At 36.3% G+C, this 18305-nt stretch overlaps 1 protein-coding gene across 2 annotated transcripts; it reads left to right on the top strand.

Moving 5' to 3' along the window:
• The first annotated feature begins 1980 nt into the window (after positions 1-1980).
• Positions 1981-16497, top strand: LOC107838936 (PITH domain-containing protein 1). Of its 2 annotated transcripts, XM_016682230.2 has the most exons (10): positions 1997-2179; positions 4963-5043; positions 6536-6561; positions 6638-6661; positions 8259-8336; positions 8584-8641; positions 8786-8835; positions 9519-9627; positions 9717-9778; positions 16213-16497. In XM_016682230.2, exons 1-10 carry the CDS (start codon positions 2096-2098, stop codon positions 16253-16255), a joined length of 615 nt encoding a protein of 204 aa, XP_016537716.1. In that variant the 5' UTR covers positions 1997-2095; the 3' UTR covers positions 16256-16497. The 2 variants fall into 2 exon arrangements, with proteins under 2 accessions (XP_016537715.1, XP_016537716.1); XM_016682229.2 differs by lacking the exon at positions 6638-6661 and having other exon boundaries at positions 1981-2179; positions 6536-6585.
• Positions 16498-18305: the final 1808 nt, after the last annotated feature.

Here is an 18305-nt window from a genome sequence, read left to right as displayed (position 1 = left end):
CTCAGCATTACTCATTTTCTATGCATTAGAGATATATGATTAATAATAATAACATTACGCAAAATAGTGAAATAAAAACATTATTGTCAAAATAAAAACTTAACAAAATCTAAGAATTTCATAGACAACGATATTATCACATATGCTATTTTATGCATGCACATAAAAAATCTAATTTTATCATTATAATTATTAAAAAAACATACCTTAAAATGAGAAAACAATTTTGATTCAAAAAATAACTTATTAATAATAGAGATGACTTTATATTTTGGAGAGCAGTAAAGTATATGTATATATGAGAAATATTATCTGTATTTATAGATGAAGGAAAATGTGTGCAATACGATAAACTCGTTGAATGAATAGGCGGTTTGAAGAAAAGGTCAAACTAATATTTGATTAGAATCTATCTTCTTTTTGTTACCTTATTTTTTGGATTCATTTTACCGTGTCAAATTTACTAAAAGTTAACAAACACTATATTCATGCTTACAAATATCTAAATGAGATAATATTTGTTATTTGTTACCTTTTCTTTTGGATATGTTTTTACCGTTTCAATTCTAAAACTAAGTAACCAAATTCATATACGTATACTACCTGATGACAAATATTTAAAATAAGATTCTATTTGTCATTTGTTATCTTTTTTCAATGTATTTTTTCGGTGTCAAAATTTACTACGAATAAGCAGTCATCATATTCATATATATATATACACTATATTTTAACAAATATGTCACTTTTCATGAATTATTTATTTAAAATTAAATATTCGACAAAAATTTATATGTGATGTCAAAATACAATCTTGTAACGTGATTCATCTGCCAATTGTTATCATTAATAATAATAAAATAATTTATTTAAAAGAAAATGAGTGAAAATAAAATAACAATATATAAATTATAAAGAATTATGACGTAAATATGAAATATAAAATTTAAAAAATCAAACGTTAATCAAACTTGTAAGATATGTTAATTAATTAATAAGTTGTATAATACATATATATTGTTTGAACTTTTTGCCCTTTATTAAAATTCCTTACTTTAGACAAAATCGTTTTTTCACTATTTTTTTCTAATACTTAAGAATTAAAAATTAATTAAATATATTTATGGTAAAAACGTTTCCTTACTAGAAGTAATAAGAATTTCAATATTTATTCTTAATTTAAGAGTTCAAAATTATTTAAATATATTTATGATAAAACCTTTCCTTATTATAAGTTATCAAAATTAATGACAACTATACTTTTTTTATTAATTTAAGAATTCTAAATCAACTAAATTTGATTCTAAGAAGATTTGAAAAATAAAAAAATAAATGTAAAATTATTAGAATAAGAAAAATTTAAGAAGTACCAATTTTTAAAAAGTTTTAAGTACGTAATAAGAATATAATCAATAATTTTGTAAAGATTTGACTTTAAAAATAAGAAACGATTTTAAATATAAATAAAAAAAATTGTAAGGCAAATGGTTTAAATTAATGCGTCTTTCTTAGCCCGTGGCAACAAGAAAGAGGATGATCCATCAATAACTTGAAAATGGTAAAACATATATGTGTATATGTTTATGTTTATATTATTATAATATTAAAGTGTGAAAGATTTTTGAAAAGTGATTTAAACTTTTACGCTTTATTAAAAATCTCTGCAAAATATAAAACTATTTAATTTTAAATAATTAAACGCTACACTTGTAAGGCACGTGCGATTAAACTAGTATATATATATATATATATATATATATTTGTGTGTGATAGGGATATTTTTGTTATAAAAAAATAATTTTTTGCTTTTGCTTCTACTTTTTTTTAGAAGCAAAATTTTTTTACTTCTTCCCAGAAGTAGAAAAACTGCTTCAACTTATTTTAAAAGTATTTTTGCAAGTTTATCAAAAAACCTTCTTTATTAAAAAAAATATTTTTTTTCTCAAAATGCTTATTAAGCAATCCAAACAGGCTATTAATATAGCCAACGAACAAACATATAGCTTAAAAAACAAAAAGAAAAAGCTCTATCCGGCAACAACTATATTCGTAGCGTTTATTTTAGTTAGAATTGAGAAACACGCAGAAAATCCAGATGGCTTGCTTGCATGATCACGATTGCGGCGACCATAACTGTTCCTCTGATTGGTCTCTCTTCAAGCATATCGACCTTCCCAAGGTACTACTACTCTGTTTTCTTGTTTATTAGACTTTAAATACTGAAGGATTTATAATATTATTAAATACTGGATAGATAAACCCACTTCCTCAAAACTATTTTGGCAACTTGGGATTTAATGGCTTCTTCATTTACTCAATTTGATTATTTCATACTATCAAAGTTAAACTGCTAGTTTTTGTGTGGGGGGGCGCGGGGGGAGGGTTTCTGGATTCTAGTATCATCCCTCCTTTAGGGTTTAGATAGTTGAATTGGGGAGGTTTTGAGTATGTGCAGCTAGGCCTTGTAGTAATGGGGCACCTCAATTTAAAGTTGTTTTGGTGATTCTTCTTTTGTTAAGCACTATGTGGTCGTTTGGTTGGTGGGATAAGGATAATAATTCCGGGATATTCGCTGGGATTATTTATGGTGCCTTGAATGATGAGAATGACGAGGGGGACGAAGGTTTCGTGCTGGGGGACTTGGAGAACTCAGAGAGGTGTCGCAATTATGGTTATTGTAGGCGTATCAAGGTTGAGGAGATCAAAGGGGCTATTCGTAGGATGTGTGGGGGCAGGGCGATGAGATTTTAGTGGATTTTTGGAAAAGCACAAGTAGGGTAGGTTTGGAGTGGCTGATAAGGTTTGTTAACATCATTTTTAGGGGGCGAAGATGTCCGAAACTTGAAGATGGAGTACGATGATTCTATTATATAAAAACAAGGAAGACATTCAGAGTTGCAACAACTATAGGGGTATCAAGTTGTTGAGTCATGCTACGAAGGTTTGGGAAAGAGTGGTAGAGTTGAGGTTGTGGAGGATCGTGAATATTTCTGAGAACCTGTTTGGTTTCATGCCAGGTCGCTCGGCTGCGGGGGTCATTCACCTCGTGAGGAGACTAGTGGAACAATTTTGGGAGAAGAAGAAGGATTTGCATATGGTGTTCATTGATCTTGAGAAGTCATATGACAAAATCCCCTAAGAGATTCTGTGGAGGTTCTTGGAGGCTAGAGGTTTGCCCGTGGCGTACACTAGGTTGATTCAGTACATGTACGATAGCGCGAGGACTCGTGTGGGGACGGTAGGAGGAGATTCAGGGAACTTCCCTGTTTTGACAGGGTTGCACCAGGGATCGACTCTTAACATTTTTTATTTGCCTTGGTGATGGATGTTTTGACACGGCGTATTCAAGGGGAAGTGCCTTAGTGTATGTTGTTTGCGGATGATGTTGTACTGATTGATGAGACTCGGAGAGGTTTTACTGATAAGTTGGAGTTTTGGACACAGAACCTTGAGTCTATAGGGTTTCGATTGAGCAGGACCAAGACGAAGTACTAGGAATGTAAGTGTAGTGATTTGTCGGATGAGGCTGATGTGGTAGTGAAGCTGGATTCTCAGGCCATTCAGAAGAGAGAGAGTTTAAAGTATTTTGGGTCTATGATTCAGGGGAATGGTGAGATTAAAGAAGATGTCACGCACCGTATTGGTGCAGGGTGGTTGAAATGGAGACTCGCTTTGGGAGTCATGTGTGATAAAAAGGTTCCTTCAAAGCTTAAAAGTAAGTTCTACAGAGTGGCAATCTGACTGACCATGTTGTATGGAGCGGAGTGTTGGACAGTTAAGAACTCCTACATCCAAAATTTGAAGGTGGCGAAGATGAGGATGTTACGATGGATATGTGGCCTTATCAGGAGAGATAGGATTAAAAATAAGATTATTCGGGAGAAGGTGAGAGTGGCTTCAGTGGAGGACAAGATGTGGGAAGTGAGATTATGTTGGTTCGGGCTTGTGGTGAGGAGGTGCTCAAATGCTCTGGTACGGAGGTGTGAGAGGCTGACTATGGATGTTTTAGGCGGGATAAAGGTAGACTGAAGAAATATTGGAGGAAGGTGATAATGATATGGAGCAGTTAAGCTTACGGAGGACATGACCCTTGTTAGGAAGGTGTGGAAAACGCGAATTAGGGTAAAAGGTTAGTGGGTAGGAGTTCGTCTGTAACAGTAGGAAAGAGTGCTTTGTCTGCGTCTGGAGTTTCTTGTTCGTGGTGTTTTGGTGATGTCTATGATTTCGAATAAGATAGTTTATATTATTATCTTGTGGTTGTCTTGTTTCTTGCATTAGCTAGCAGTGTGTTATCTCATTTTGTCGTGTGCTTTTATGTTTTTTGTTTGTTATACTGTTCTCTGTCCTAAGCCAGGGGTCTATCGGAAACAACCTCTCTACTTCATCTGATATAGTGGTATGGACTGCGTACACATTACCCTCCCCAGACCCCACTATGCGGGAATACACTGGGTATGTTGTTGTTGTTGTTTGTATAAATGGTGGGATAAGTTCTCCATATGCAAGGTAGGATGAAGTAATCCCATTGGATATCCTTGTCTGTCTCATCCCATCAACATAATGACATATGTATGTAAATTTGAAATTACGGAGCGAGTGGGGATAGAAAACTTAATGGAGTTCCGAACTTCTGATCTAATGAATCTGAGTGGTTGTAAAGATAGCGTCACTATATAGCTCGAACAAGAAATTTGGTGTGTGTTGGCCCGGGTAATTGATCATCCATATTACAAATGTATAATTCTTCAAAGTAAATTCTATGGAGAGAGAAGGTTGTAAGGGTCAAAATGGAACAAATTTCAAATCAAAATGCCAGTACCGTTGTCATTTGTGGTTCCCTTGTTAGAGATAGGATATAAACTTCAGCCTTGTGTTTCTTGAATTGCCTATACTTAGATTACCATACACAGAGATTTCTTAGATTCTTCATGTTCCTTACACTTCCTCTTGTGTTGCCAAAAGGTGTCTGCTTTGAATGAGGCTGTCACAGGGAGTGTCAAATCAGTTTTTAAACCATGGGAGCAGCGTTTGAATTCTTCGGAGGTAATTTCTGTCAAAAAAAGTGGCTGGATCTGGAGCAATCCTAATCCTTGACCCTTTACTTTGTTATCATATAGTTTGTAGTGATGACTCAGTCTGTACAGTAAATATTTTGGATTAATTTTTTCAGATATAATTTCCCAGATAAATAGTTTCAATAGTCTTCCTATCTTACTAATCCTGTTGAAAAGAACAGACATGATGTACTTGGTGCTTGTTGGAGTTGAATATATATCCTTTAAACCTACTATTAGATAAGGGAAAAGAGACTTGATTGAGGAGAATATCCTTTCTTGAATGTGATGCTTTTATGATAAAAACATGCCGTATGTTCTGCTAGCTGACAGTGTTTGCTTGACATTGATAATCTTAAGTCACCTTATTACTTTTAACATCAACTAGATGTTAGTGTAATTAAAAGTCTCATAGTCTCACATAGTTTTAAATTGTCATCCTTATTGATTTTTATTTTTTTTACATATTCAAGGCCTCTATGTTGCTTTTAATTCTACATTCTTATCTGTTATTTCATTTCTTCATACCCTGTTAAGAACGTAAAGTTATATCAACAAGATGTAGAAATCTACCTCAACAGGAAGAGAAGTTGTCTACTAATAATTTAAAAGATGTGTAAAGTTGCATGGGTTCTAATTGGCAACATTCTACTTACAGAACTCTTTCTATATAACCTCCTCCAATATCCAAAAGTAGATTTTGAATTTTTTTCTTCAAGTACCAGTGAGACACTTTAACCAAATGGTAGCAAAGTTTGCTCCCTTCTCGGGTGACGTTAATTGGTTTTTATGACGGACAGAGTTTTGCTGCTTCCTAGTGTGCTTTGTTATTCCTGGATCTTCTATATCATTAAATCTTCTACTAGCAAGGACACTTAAAGTTTGAGCTGGTAAAGCATATTTGTTATATCTACAGAATGATATGGTGTATCTAGACGAATACCAATCTCAGCCTTTCATGAGTAAAATGTGACAAATTAACCGACCAACACAATCCCTTTTGACTAGTTATATCTTCTTGTTGCATCAAAAGTGAGATCATTGACTATCTCACTATCATTCAATTTGGTAACATGAGATTACCGAGGAAGCTTATAAAAAAATTAGATTACCAAGGAATACCCCATGGCTAGTGATATTCTTTCTGATATTGTCTTTCATCAAGTTGGTTTACGAAAGATGACAGAGTGCTAACAATTGTTGTAAATATATGGACTTTTTTGATACACAGTTGTGTATGTGTGTGTCATATTATATATACACACACACACACACACTTACCTCATTATTTTTTGAAACTTGGTACTTTGCTCTTCCTCTTTGGATGTCTCTCTCTCTCTCTCTCTCTCTCGCTATATATATATATATATATACATATTTATGTATGTATATATATAAACTTATCTCATTATTTTGTGAAACTTGGTACTTTTCTCTTCCTCGTTGGGTGTCTCTATACTTTGACTTATTCTTTGGTACAGGGCCACTTGGAAAGCAATGAAGATGATTCTGAACTGATTGTTTTCATTCCGTAAGTGTCAACTTTGTTATTTATTCAGCTGCCTCACAGCAATCTGGTTTGTTTCTGAACTGATTGTTTTCATTCCATAAGTGTCAATTTTGTTTTTTATTCAGCGGCCTCACAGCAATCTGGCTGTTTCTGTTGGGCTGCATTCCTGTCACTCTGAATTTTGACATTCCTTTTCCTCCATGTCTCTTGGTCACCTTCTAAAATGGCTCTTGTCCCAACACAGGTTCAGTACTTAATAGCATAATTTCTGTGTACTTTGAATAGAAAACTAAACTTTCTGGATGCTTTTCCTATTTTTACTTGTTTCCCTAATTACAAGTTTTTCATTCTTCTTTGTTGTTCTTGTTTAAATTGTGTGATGTTGTTTGTTTCAATCCTTTCACCCCCAAGGTGTCTTCCTGTTCTTTCTTTTGAACAACTATTCTCATACAAAATAAAAATACTCCAAATTGATTAAGTACAAGTTCTGTAAGAAAGAGTTTTACTTTGATTCATGTTGCAGCACTTGTTTCTTTGAGGAAAGTGAGAAAAATCTTATAGAGAGGGCTGATTGCTACAAAGTCTAGGTGATCTGGAACAAGAATCCAAAGGCAAATATTGTTGATAATAATAGGATGATTCTTTATAAGGTTGGTTCTAATTCTATTATAAAGAAAGAGAGTACATGGAAGAGGGATGAGGAGAGAGGAGTAAAAAAGTTTTGCTATTGGACTGATTATAATTAATTTTCTTAAAGAAGGAATTAGTGTCATTTGACACTAGTTCCCTTGATGAAGCATTTCTCCTGATAATAATTTGAAGGTCTTATATGGCATTATAAAACTTTATCTTGAGGTTCCTCCTTTTCCTCCATCTTCACTCACATGTTGACTCGGAAAACAAAACTTAACGCTTTGTTCACCACCATTTGTCTCCATTTTCTCTCTATCTGCTGCTTATCTCCTCCCAAAAAACAGTCGGTGAAAACTAATGTACCCCTTTCCTCTTCCTGCCTTATCTCCTTTCTCTCTTTCTTCCTGCTTATTTCCTCCCAAAAATCAGTCGAGAAAAATCAACGCACCCCTCTCCTCTCCTTTTTATCCCCTTCTTTCAATTCAAAAGACTGTATAGGGCTAGATTGCTTTGCATATCATGTAGCATGAACGTTACTGTCTCTTTTTGCCCATTTATTCCCACATTAGCTCTCTTTCAATTGGAATAGAAGAAATTTATCCGTTAGTTAAGTCAATAGGATATCCAAATGGTTCTCTCCGGCATTTTTTCTGTTTGGACAGAAAGGAGCAAGAGACTTTTTGAAGGCTACAAGAGATGAAGAGAAACAGTCTTAGCCTTAAATCTAGAGTTTTTTCTTGCTAGCTTATTTGTACAATCTAGCTTTTGTACAAGACTTCGATGATATGTTGGATACAATTGAGGAACTGCACAATGTGTAACTATATTTTTCTAGCATTAGCTTTTTGATTGATATCCTTATAATAAAATTCATTAGTACTTGTCGAAAAGGTAATATCAAATCATCTGATCGTGTTGCAGAAATAGGGGAACTGGTTTATCTTCAAAGTGGTTTAACGGAAAATTATGTCTGTAAATGTTGATTGCCATTTCTTAGTCACCCAGCACCTCCATGTGACTATCATCTTATATTCATAGTTGGCTGAACTTAATCATGATAGGTTCACAGCAGATGTTAAGATCAAGAGCATAGCAATTGTTGGCGGTGCTGGTGGAACAAGTCCATCTAAGATGAGGGCGTGAGTATATTATTAACACTTCCTGCATTGTAAAGTCCATAAATTGCTGGCAAAGTTTGATGAGTAATATATTGTAGCAGGAGAGGATCTTGTATATATTCCGTTTCCTTTTGACTTGCGAATTCAGTCTGCTTCCACTTGTAACAAATTTCTTGAAATCCGAGGCGATACATACTTCTTTCAACATGCATGCATCCTAGAAGTTCTATTTGTTTTTTGCCCTAACTGGCTTTTGCTATTCATCCAGATTCATCAATCGAGATGGCATTGATTTTTCAGATGCTCAATCTATGCAAGTGGTTCAGGTACTTATATAGATACGTATTCGTTCGTTCGTTTTGATAACTTCTGTTCAGATATTTTCTCAAGTTGGCTTTTGAAAGTTTGATGCCTTGAACATAACTCCTCCACCCCTGACCACCTTTTCTGATACTTATTTCACTTGTAAGGAATGGGATTTAGCCGAAAATTTGCAAGGAGTTCTAGAGTACCAGACAAGGTATTTTGCTCCTTTATCCAAAACATTGCTGCTGCAGGGTCTTTATGTCAATTTTGTAGTTGCAATTTTGGACATTGTTCCTGTGCGTGCATGCGCACACGTCGACATTTATATTGCATAAGCACAATCATTGTAAGATAAATTTTCTGATATTTACATTGAGCACATTGTTCAGATCACTGTTATAGAAGGTTTGTTAGGGTCTTTAGAGAAGGATCGAGTTGCAGGGTGATATATAAATTCAGCTCGTTAAAGGGAGGGTGAAACCTTAGAGTTCAATGGAAGAGAGAACTCCGATCTCTTCACCTCTTTAAAGAAGGCTGAAACCTTGGAGTCCAATAAACGAGAGAACTCCAAATCTCTTGTTTTTTCTTAAACTACAACTTACTGATTTATTCCTCCAAAACCTCTTTAACTAGGAGTATTATTACAACAACAGGAAGTCTAATCCTTGTGGAAGTAGGAAACATAAACCCTATTCTATACTAATATCTATAGCTAACCCTAATCCTTATGAAACTATGAAACATAAGTTCTATTATATAAATTATAATAATAAAGAAAGCTACTTAAAATATAATTAAATACTTAATTAATTTGACTTCCACACATCTACAACAAGGTTGCTTATATTCTGGCTGACTATTTTGGTTGTTTCATGCTATCTGTAAATACACATTCAGGTACACAAGGTTTCAAAGTGTGGGAAATATCACTTTGCATTTCCCTGATAACTTTGGTGCTGATACAACACAAATACACTATATTGGCTTGAAAGGAGAAGCCACACAGGTAATCATAGTGAAAAATGTTTGGATGAATTCCATGGTAACTTGTTTCAGGTATTTATCTTGATTTGCTTCCAAAATAATTGTGTACAGATGAAGAGGGACGTTGTTGCAAATATTGTTTATGAGATTATGCCTAACCCCTCTGATCACAAGTTAGTTACTGTTTTCCCTTTTATAAAGATAATGTATGTTTAGTTTCTGTACTGTTAATTCCTACTTTGGCAGTTCAATGTATGTTTAGTTTCTGTACTGTTAATTCCTACTTTGGCAGTTCAATTGAGTGCAAATTCAGCATTAGTTATTTTTTTGGATCTTTTGTTAGGATGTGAATTATTAAGTTGCAGTTTTATTATTAAGAGAAAATTCCTTCAGGTAGTCATCATATAGATTCTGAATCATGTTAGCTTGCTGCAGATGGAGTATCAGTATGATATTTAATCTGGCCGTCCCTGATATCTGAATTCCCTCCATCCCATTCTCTGTAATATTCTTTGGTAGCGTGGAGTTTGAAATATTTGTTTGATTGGTTTATTAGATTAACTACAAGTACTGGAAGAAGAAAATACTGTAGTAATAGTTGAAAAGGAGTGGAGAAACTATCACATCAAATTTAAAGTTTTAAACTATTATTCATCAAATGAATTTTAGTTCTTGAAACTTGTAACCGAAATAATTTCAATAGAATTACATCTACTTATCAAGAATATTGTCAAAATAATATTAGTAGTTGATGGATATCCTAGCGGTGGGATTTGATTCCCGCATCCGATCGAAGTTGCATTTTAGTGCTCCCCTAACCTAAAGGGAAAGGGAGTAGGGGCATTGCTGGTTGCACCTGATAATTGCACACCCCCATTGCCGTTAAGCGGAACTTTCTAAGAAACCAAGAATATCGAAGATACATAGATGTTCCATCTGAAATACTTCAATAATTCTACTCCCAAATATTTTGATACCCCTAAATAGAAATAGGGTTAAACAACTTGATGGAAGGAGTATCAGTGTTCTCAATCCTAGATGAATGACATGGTTACATATTTTGCTGGCTACAAATAATGCTTAAGCTTTTCAACAATGTACTAGTTTTGCGCCCTATGCTTTTTTTTTTGGTTGGCTTGCATATCCCCTAGCCTTAAACTTCTATATGTGTATATTTACATTACTTATAAAAAAACAAAAAGGAAAAATAACATGAACATGCTAAGAGTGTGAGAAAAGACAATAGCAACAACAAATAATATGATAACCAAAGCAAAGAGAACAATAGGTAATAATAATAATCGAAGAATAAAATAATAGGGGAGCAAGAATACTAATATTGATAAGGAATACTAGATAGTGCTCGATTACCTACTAACCTTTCTACCCTGATCCTCGACCTGCATATCCTCCTATATAGGATCATGTCCTCGGTAAGTGGTAGGTGTGTCGTGTCTTTTCTAATCACCTCTCCCCAATACTTCTTCAGCAGTCAACCTCTCATACCTCCTCACTAAATGCCTCTTCCCTTCACATACTCGAACCATCTCAGCCTCCCTTCCCTCATCTTATCCACCACGGCCGCCAGTCTGATCTTGTCCTGAATTTCTTTATTCTTAATCCTATTTTTCCTAGTATGCCGACACATCTATCTGAAACATGCTTATTTCTGCTACTTTCATCTTCTTGGCATGTGAGTTCTTGACTGGCCAAAATATTGCCCCATACCACATAGCTGGTCTAACAACCAATTTATAAAACTAACCTTTCAATCTTGGGTGATACATTCTTATCGCACAAGACATCGGATGCTAGCCTTTATTTCATCCACCCCTCTCCAAAACGATGTGTAACATCATCATCACTCTTTCCATCTTGGATTATTGATCCAAGATACTTGAAACTTTCTTCTTGTTGGAGATGTCTTGTGTGTTGATCTTCACTTCGACAGCTGCCTCGTAAGTCATGTTGCTAAACTTGCAGTCGGAGTACTCTTTCTTAGTCCTGCTCAAATTGAACCCTCTAACTCCGTCGCTTTTCGTCGATCAATACTATGTCATCAGCAAATATACTACGGCACGTCCCTTCAGATATGTCGCCTCAGCTGGTCCATCACAAAGGAAAAAAAAATGATTTAAGTGTTTATCCCTGGTGCAACCCCATCACGACTTAGAAGTGTTTTGAGTCTCTGCCCACTATCCTCACGGAGTCTTGGCTTCATCATATATGTCCTTAATTGAGTAATGTATGATATAGGTACAAATCTAGCCTTCAAACATCTCACTAGAAACCTCCTAGGGACTTTAATGTATATTTTTTCTAGGTCAGTGGGCATGTCCAAGCCTTTTACAATAACTACACCTAGGACGAGATCTTTCAAATCGACCTTCCCCTTGTCGATTCTTCGTGGACTGTGACGGTTGATTTTCTGATCTCCTCATTAAGGGCTTAGATTTAATCATAGGACACCAAGTAAAAGATCAGAAAATATGTTGCCGGAATCTGGAAAAACATTGTCCAATTGCCGGAAAAAAATATAAAGTTGGGGAATTAGGGTTCCGGCGATCGAAATTTGAGAAACTTGGCTGAAACTGAAAAACAAAAGATGGTTGGAGGTCGGAGTAGCTGGGCGATCCCAACAAAAAAGAAAAGGCCGAAAAAGTCGATCGGAGAATGGCTCACACGTTGGCGCGTGACAGATATCGCTGGTCCTGCAGGTGCGTGGGAGCGCGTGGCTGGGGACTTTTCAGTGGTTTTGGTCGGGTGTTTTGTCGCCTAAGCTTTTCGATCCTCTTGGTGTTATTATATTGTGCACACAACCCATAAAACAGGTAATGACTCAAACAATCACCGAAAATTGACACACGGTGACTGATATTTTTTTCTCAGGAATTTTCTCACCAATGCTCTGATATCATGTGAGAAATAATAGAGAAAAATATTATTTGAATTGTTGTCTACATAATTACATTGACACCCTATTTATAGACACTACAATACTATTCTTTTCCAAGTAGGATTTTGTATACTATTTCTACTCATATTCTAACTAACATAATACTATAGCTACAAGCACGGATACCAAAATAAAGACCTCCTACCTTCTAACAAAGACACACTCATCCTACTATCCTTCTACCCTAATCTGCCTCCTCCACATCTTGCTATCTAGGGTCATGTCCTCGGTAAGTTAAAGCTACTCCATGTCATGTCTAATAACCTCCCTCCAATACTTCTTCGGTCTATCTTTACCTTGCCTCAATCCATCCCTAGCAAACCTTTCACACCTCCGCACTCGGACATTCGTGCCTCTTCTCATCACATGCCCAAACCATCTCAACCTTACTTTCTGCATCTTGGCTTCCACTGACGCTACTCTCACCTTATATCGAATAATCCCATTTCCAATCATATTCTTTCTCGTGCACCCACACATCCACCGTAGCATTCTGATCTTCGCCACCTTCATCTTTTGGATCTGAGATTTCTTGACTGGCCAACACTCTGCCCCATACAACATAGCTGGTCTAACTACCACTCTGTAGAACTTGCCTTTGAGTTTAGGATCAATCTCATGCGATGCCTCAATGAACTCATTCTCCATGTATTCCGTCTTGGACGTACTCAACCTAAACTCTTTAGACTCTATGGCTTGCCTCTAAATCTTCAACTTAGCATCAACTCCTCCACTTGGTCTCATCAATCAAAACTACATCATCCGCAAATTCCCAAGGCATCTCACCTTGAATTTACAAAGTCAAAACATCCCTCTCCAAGGCGAATAAATATGGGCTAAGAGTCGATCTTTGGTGTAACCACATCAAGACGGGAAAGTGCTCCAAGTCCCCTCCCACAGTCCTAACCCGAATCTTGGCTCCGTCATTATTATCCTTAATCTCCCTAGCATACACCATAGGTACACCTCTAGCCTCCAAGCACCTCCATAAGACCTTCCTGGGGACTTTATCATAAGCCTTTTCTAAGTTGATGAACACTATGTGCAAGTCCTTCCTCTCCCTATACTCCTTCACCAGTCTTCTTATGAGATAGATGGTCTCAATAGTCAAGCATCCTGGCATAAAACCAAACTGATTCTTAGAAATAGTCACAATCTTTCGTAACCTCAACTCTACCACCATCTTTCAAACCTTTATAGTGTAGCTCAACAACTTAATACCCCCATAATTGTTACAATCCTGAATGTCACCTTGTTCTTATACAATGGAATCATCATACTCCATCTCCAAGCTTCAGGTAGCTTTGTCGTCCGGAAAATGATGTTAAACAACCTAGTCAACCACTCCATCCCTGCCCCTCCCGCGCACTTCCAAAAATCCATCTAAATCTCGTATGGCCCAATCACTCTACCCCTATGCATCTTACGAATAACAACCTTAACTTCCTCAACCTTAACTCGCCTACAATAGCCATAGTCATGAAGCCTCTTGGAGTGTTCCAGATCCCTAACACAATGCTAGTGTCCCTTTCTTCGTTCAAGAGCTTATGAAAGTAGGACTGCCATCTCCTCCTGATAAGAACCTCCTCCACCAAAACTTTGTTGCCTGCATCCTTAATACACTTCACTTGGTCAAGGTCTCGAGCCCTCCTCTCCCTAACCTTAGCTAGTTTGTACAACTTTCTATCACCATCTTTACCCTCTAACGCTATGTATAAGCTTTCGAAAACTACATTCTTAGCCGTCATAACCACCAACTTAGCCTCTCTCCTAGGTACTCCTCCCTATTCTTCCGCTTCTCCTCCTCATTCTTACTCTCACCCAACTTTGCGTAAGCCCTCTTCTTAGCCTCCCCCTTCCCTTTAACCTCTCCACTCCACCTCTAGTTCCCTCGGTGCTTGTCAGATCTACCTCTCGAGACACCCAACACCTCTCTAGCCGTCTCGCTAATGCAACTGACAGTCTTATCCCACGTACTATCAACATCCCCTTTACTCTCTCAAGCTCTTCTCCCTGTCAACTTCTCCCCCATCTCAAGCTCACTGTCCAAAGTCAGGCTACCTCGTCTAATCCTTGGCATATCATCCTCATCTCTCCTCCTCTTCTTGAGCTCCAAGTCCATCACCAAAAGCCTATGCTGGGTCGAAATATTCTCACTAGGTGAAACCTTACAATCTTTACAAAAAACCCTATCACCCTTCCTAAGGAGCAAAAAGTCAATCGAGTCTTGAGTCTTGGCCACCGAACTACAGAAGGTAACCAACTGAACCTCCTTTGGGAAGTTCAAATTAACTATCAACAACCCAAAAGCCCGAGCAAAATCCAAAAGGGCAACTCCTTCATTCATTCCTTACACTGAACCCTAAGCCTCCATGCACATCGTCATAACCCCTCAAAGAAGACCCTATGTGCCCATTGAAATCCCTTCCTATAAAAAACTTCTCATTGCTGGGAACACCCCTCACCATCTCATCCAAAGCCTCCCAAAAACTCTTCTTCTCATCCTCATCCAAGCCATCCAAGCCTACATGTGGGGTATACACACTAATAATGTTCAACGAAGACCCATCCAAGCCTTCACATTAATAAATTATTATCTTCACAAAGAAATGACGTGTCCAGATTTGCGTGAGGAAACATTAAAACATGCATCTGGTGGATGCAAACATAGATTTAGCATAACACTCAGATCAACTTTTATTTGTTCAATGTAATTAATTAAGGAAATGGTAATTCCCAACTAAAGCAGCAATAGCCACACTATGTTTGCCCAAATGTGTGAAAGAAATATAAAAAGTAGATATCTACTAATCTTGTGACAAGGAAGGGTGTAGAGATACACATGCAATCTATTGATCATGTAGATACACATACAATCTATTGATCATTCTATGTCTCATCATCCGCAACCATTCTCTTGAGGCTCACGCCCTTCATCATATTGAGAATAGATCAGATCAGTTGAACATAAATCCCTTTTAGTTCATTTATTCTCATCTTAAAGAACATTCCATAAGCCACTACTAGAAAACCTCTCTTAATATTATTTGTAGCAGCTAACTGACCTAACAAGTTCTCCGTGCAAATCCGTGATGTCAACCCTGTAAGGGACGATGAGCTATGCCAAATCTTTTCAATTTTTCCATGATAATTCCACAAGGTGGTTCTGTTTCTGCTTGTAACTTTGATGGAAATTCTGACATGAGTGAGGTTGAGAGACTTGCAGAAAGAAGGAAAACACCAAGACTTCTCTGCCGGAAGCCGCGCTTGATGAGAATGTCAGCACAATGTTCTCATAATTAATGACATAAATTTCCTGGAATTAGATTATCCACTGTTAACTTAAGGAAGTCCTGTATTTTTTGAGGCATAAAAATATTTGAGACCATGTTGCTATGATCTTTTTCTTATGGGCAAGTCATGTGTTGTTTGGCACAATCCACTCACCTACTATTGTCCATCCTCCCAATGTATAAATGTAAATCAGGCTGCAGCCTTCTTTCCTTTCTGGTGCAATCTAATATTGGGCTTGGCACCTCCCTGACGTCCCCATCTGTGGCCCCTATTAAATTCCTGTAATTTGGCTTCAGCTCTCTTTTACATTTACCTGTTGTCCATAAGTCAACTAAAAGATGGTATCTATGTATGCAGGACTCAGGCCGAGACCGGTGGAGGCTTTTCACATGTGGAATAAGTTGTGTTATATGCAGCTCTTATGAGTAGAGTGCTTTCTCTATTAGATGTACACTGCAGTGGAACTTATACCCGGGAATAATTAGATAATTTACTGAAGTCTGCACTGCATTTCTCAGGAAAATGCTGATTTTAGAGTAGATTTGAAGAGTTTTCTTGCTGGAAACTGGTAGCTTAAACAAACAGTTACGGGGCACTAACCTCATATTTATAATTGCAAATATATGCACCTTTTGGAGACTAGGGTGATCCACAGGTATTGTAAGTACTTCTATTGTGCATCTTTTCTGAGATGCAGTACTTGAAAACTCCACCCGACTTCTATTTCCCCCTGCATGCCTATGATTTCGTCAGCCTCAGCCGTATGGAGAGTAAATTTCTGCAACCATTCGTTCTACTTCTAGATTCATGATGTTACTCATATCAGGATGCCTCAAATGAGTTTTGAGAAGTGGTTGTTGCCTTACATTTCATAATATCTATGTTGCTTGTGGATATGCTATTTAAACCAGCAAAAGCCAGATTCCAGAGGCCTTCATTTGCATATCTGAGAAACGGATGGCTCAATATTTGGACGACTCGGGAAAAAGAATAAAAAGAAACAAGTTTAAGTTTGTTCTTTCATGGTTTTCATATCTTCGCAAGGTCTTGAAAAAAATTCTTTTATATTTCAGTCTATAAATGATTGAATTGTTAATTGCCATTTGGGCTAATTTCCTAATTGTCAGGAGAGTTATGGTAATGCCTTGCTTCTCTTCTTGATTATGACATGTTCCATGAGTCAAGTGGAAAATATTGTCCGTCTGCTCATTAATGGTCCAGTTACGAGTTCTATCATAAAAAGATCAACATATCGAGAGGAAGAAAATAACACGCAGAGCGATGGAGAAATAAAGAGGAAGAGGGGTGGAAAAAACTGATGGGACCGTGGGGTTACAAGGTGCAAAAAAGGTTTAACCTATCGCAAAGATACTCAAGACGTCTTTAGTCAACACTAAGGTTTAACCTATCGCAAAGATACTCAAGACGTCTTTAGTCAACACTTTTTATCATTTGAACACAGGTAGTAGTGTGTGACTCTTATCATTTTAATATTATTATGGATTTGACAATTGGTGTGAATTTCACATCAAATAGGCACTTCAAGAATTTAAGCAAACAGTTCTTTTTTATTTTATTCTTTTACCTTCTTTTTCGTTTTTGCTTCTTCTTTACTCTTTTTCTCTTCCTTCTCCACTTAATCCTCCTATTATTTCTACCCTGGTCACCGAAAAATTAACAACGCGACCATTCTTTGAGATGTGGCATTTCTTTTATAAAAAAAAAAAAATCAAAATCAGAAAATGAATTTTAAGTTCTTTTCTTTTTTTATTTCAAAAAAAGAAAAGAATTCAGTCGGAAGGGATAAAAATGCGTTCATCCCCCATTTGTAGTATGAAGTTATTTGAAAATTTTGAGAAAGTTTGAAAAGAAATTCAGCAAATGAGGTGTTTATTTAGAAGGGGGAAGGAGGGACTGAAGAGGTGGGATTGCTTAGAAAATAATTTCTTTTATTTTTAGTTTTGATTGAAAATATCTTCTTTTTCTCTCATAATTCATTTTTAATTATGATTTTAGATGAAATGCCACGTGTCTTCATTTAATTCACCATTTTGACATGCCATGGGCGAGTGTAGTGCACACTCTTTATATAGTTTGGGTTGACTCAACGAAAAGTGTCATAATCAAGTATTTTTAAGTGTTTAAATGATACAAATTTTCGTAAAGATGTTTTAAGTGAAAGATATTCATTTTAGTGTCTCCCAATGGATTTAGCCTACAAAAAAATGTGTCATATGGACACACGAACGACAATATGCTTCTCTCTCCCCTTTTTTTTTTGGGATCTATTTCAAAAATGGAAAAGGATTGAAATACCTTCCGAAGGTCCTTAGTTAAATCTTTTGAAAAATTTTATTGTATGTTTTAGGCGAGAATCTAGAAAAATATTCTTTTTTAAAAATAAATTTGGGTAGAAAATCCTTTTATGTAAAAGAAAAAATTATCTAAAA

The sequence above is a fragment of the Capsicum annuum genome, chromosome 8, assembly GCF_002878395.1.
Source record: "Capsicum annuum cultivar UCD-10X-F1 chromosome 8, UCD10Xv1.1, whole genome shotgun sequence".
NCBI classification, from domain to species: domain Eukaryota; kingdom Viridiplantae; phylum Streptophyta; class Magnoliopsida; order Solanales; family Solanaceae; genus Capsicum; species Capsicum annuum.
Note: the sequence above shows the minus strand (reverse complement) of the source record. Positions and strands in the feature narration are given on the sequence as shown.

Bases quoted from the DNA above. Each gene is read 5' to 3' on its own strand.
- LOC107838936 (XM_016682229.2), top strand. From the start codon at position 2,096: ATGGCTTGCTTGCATGATCACGATTGCGGCGACCATAACTGTTCCTCT. The intron at 5,044-6,535 runs GTAATTTCTGTC...TCTTTGGTACAG, and splicing joins AGCGTTTGAATTCTTCGGAG to GGCCACTTGGAAAGCAATGA. The intron at 9,779-16,212 runs GTTAGTTACTGT...CTATGTATGCAG, and splicing joins CCTAACCCCTCTGATCACAA to GACTCAGGCCGAGACCGGTG.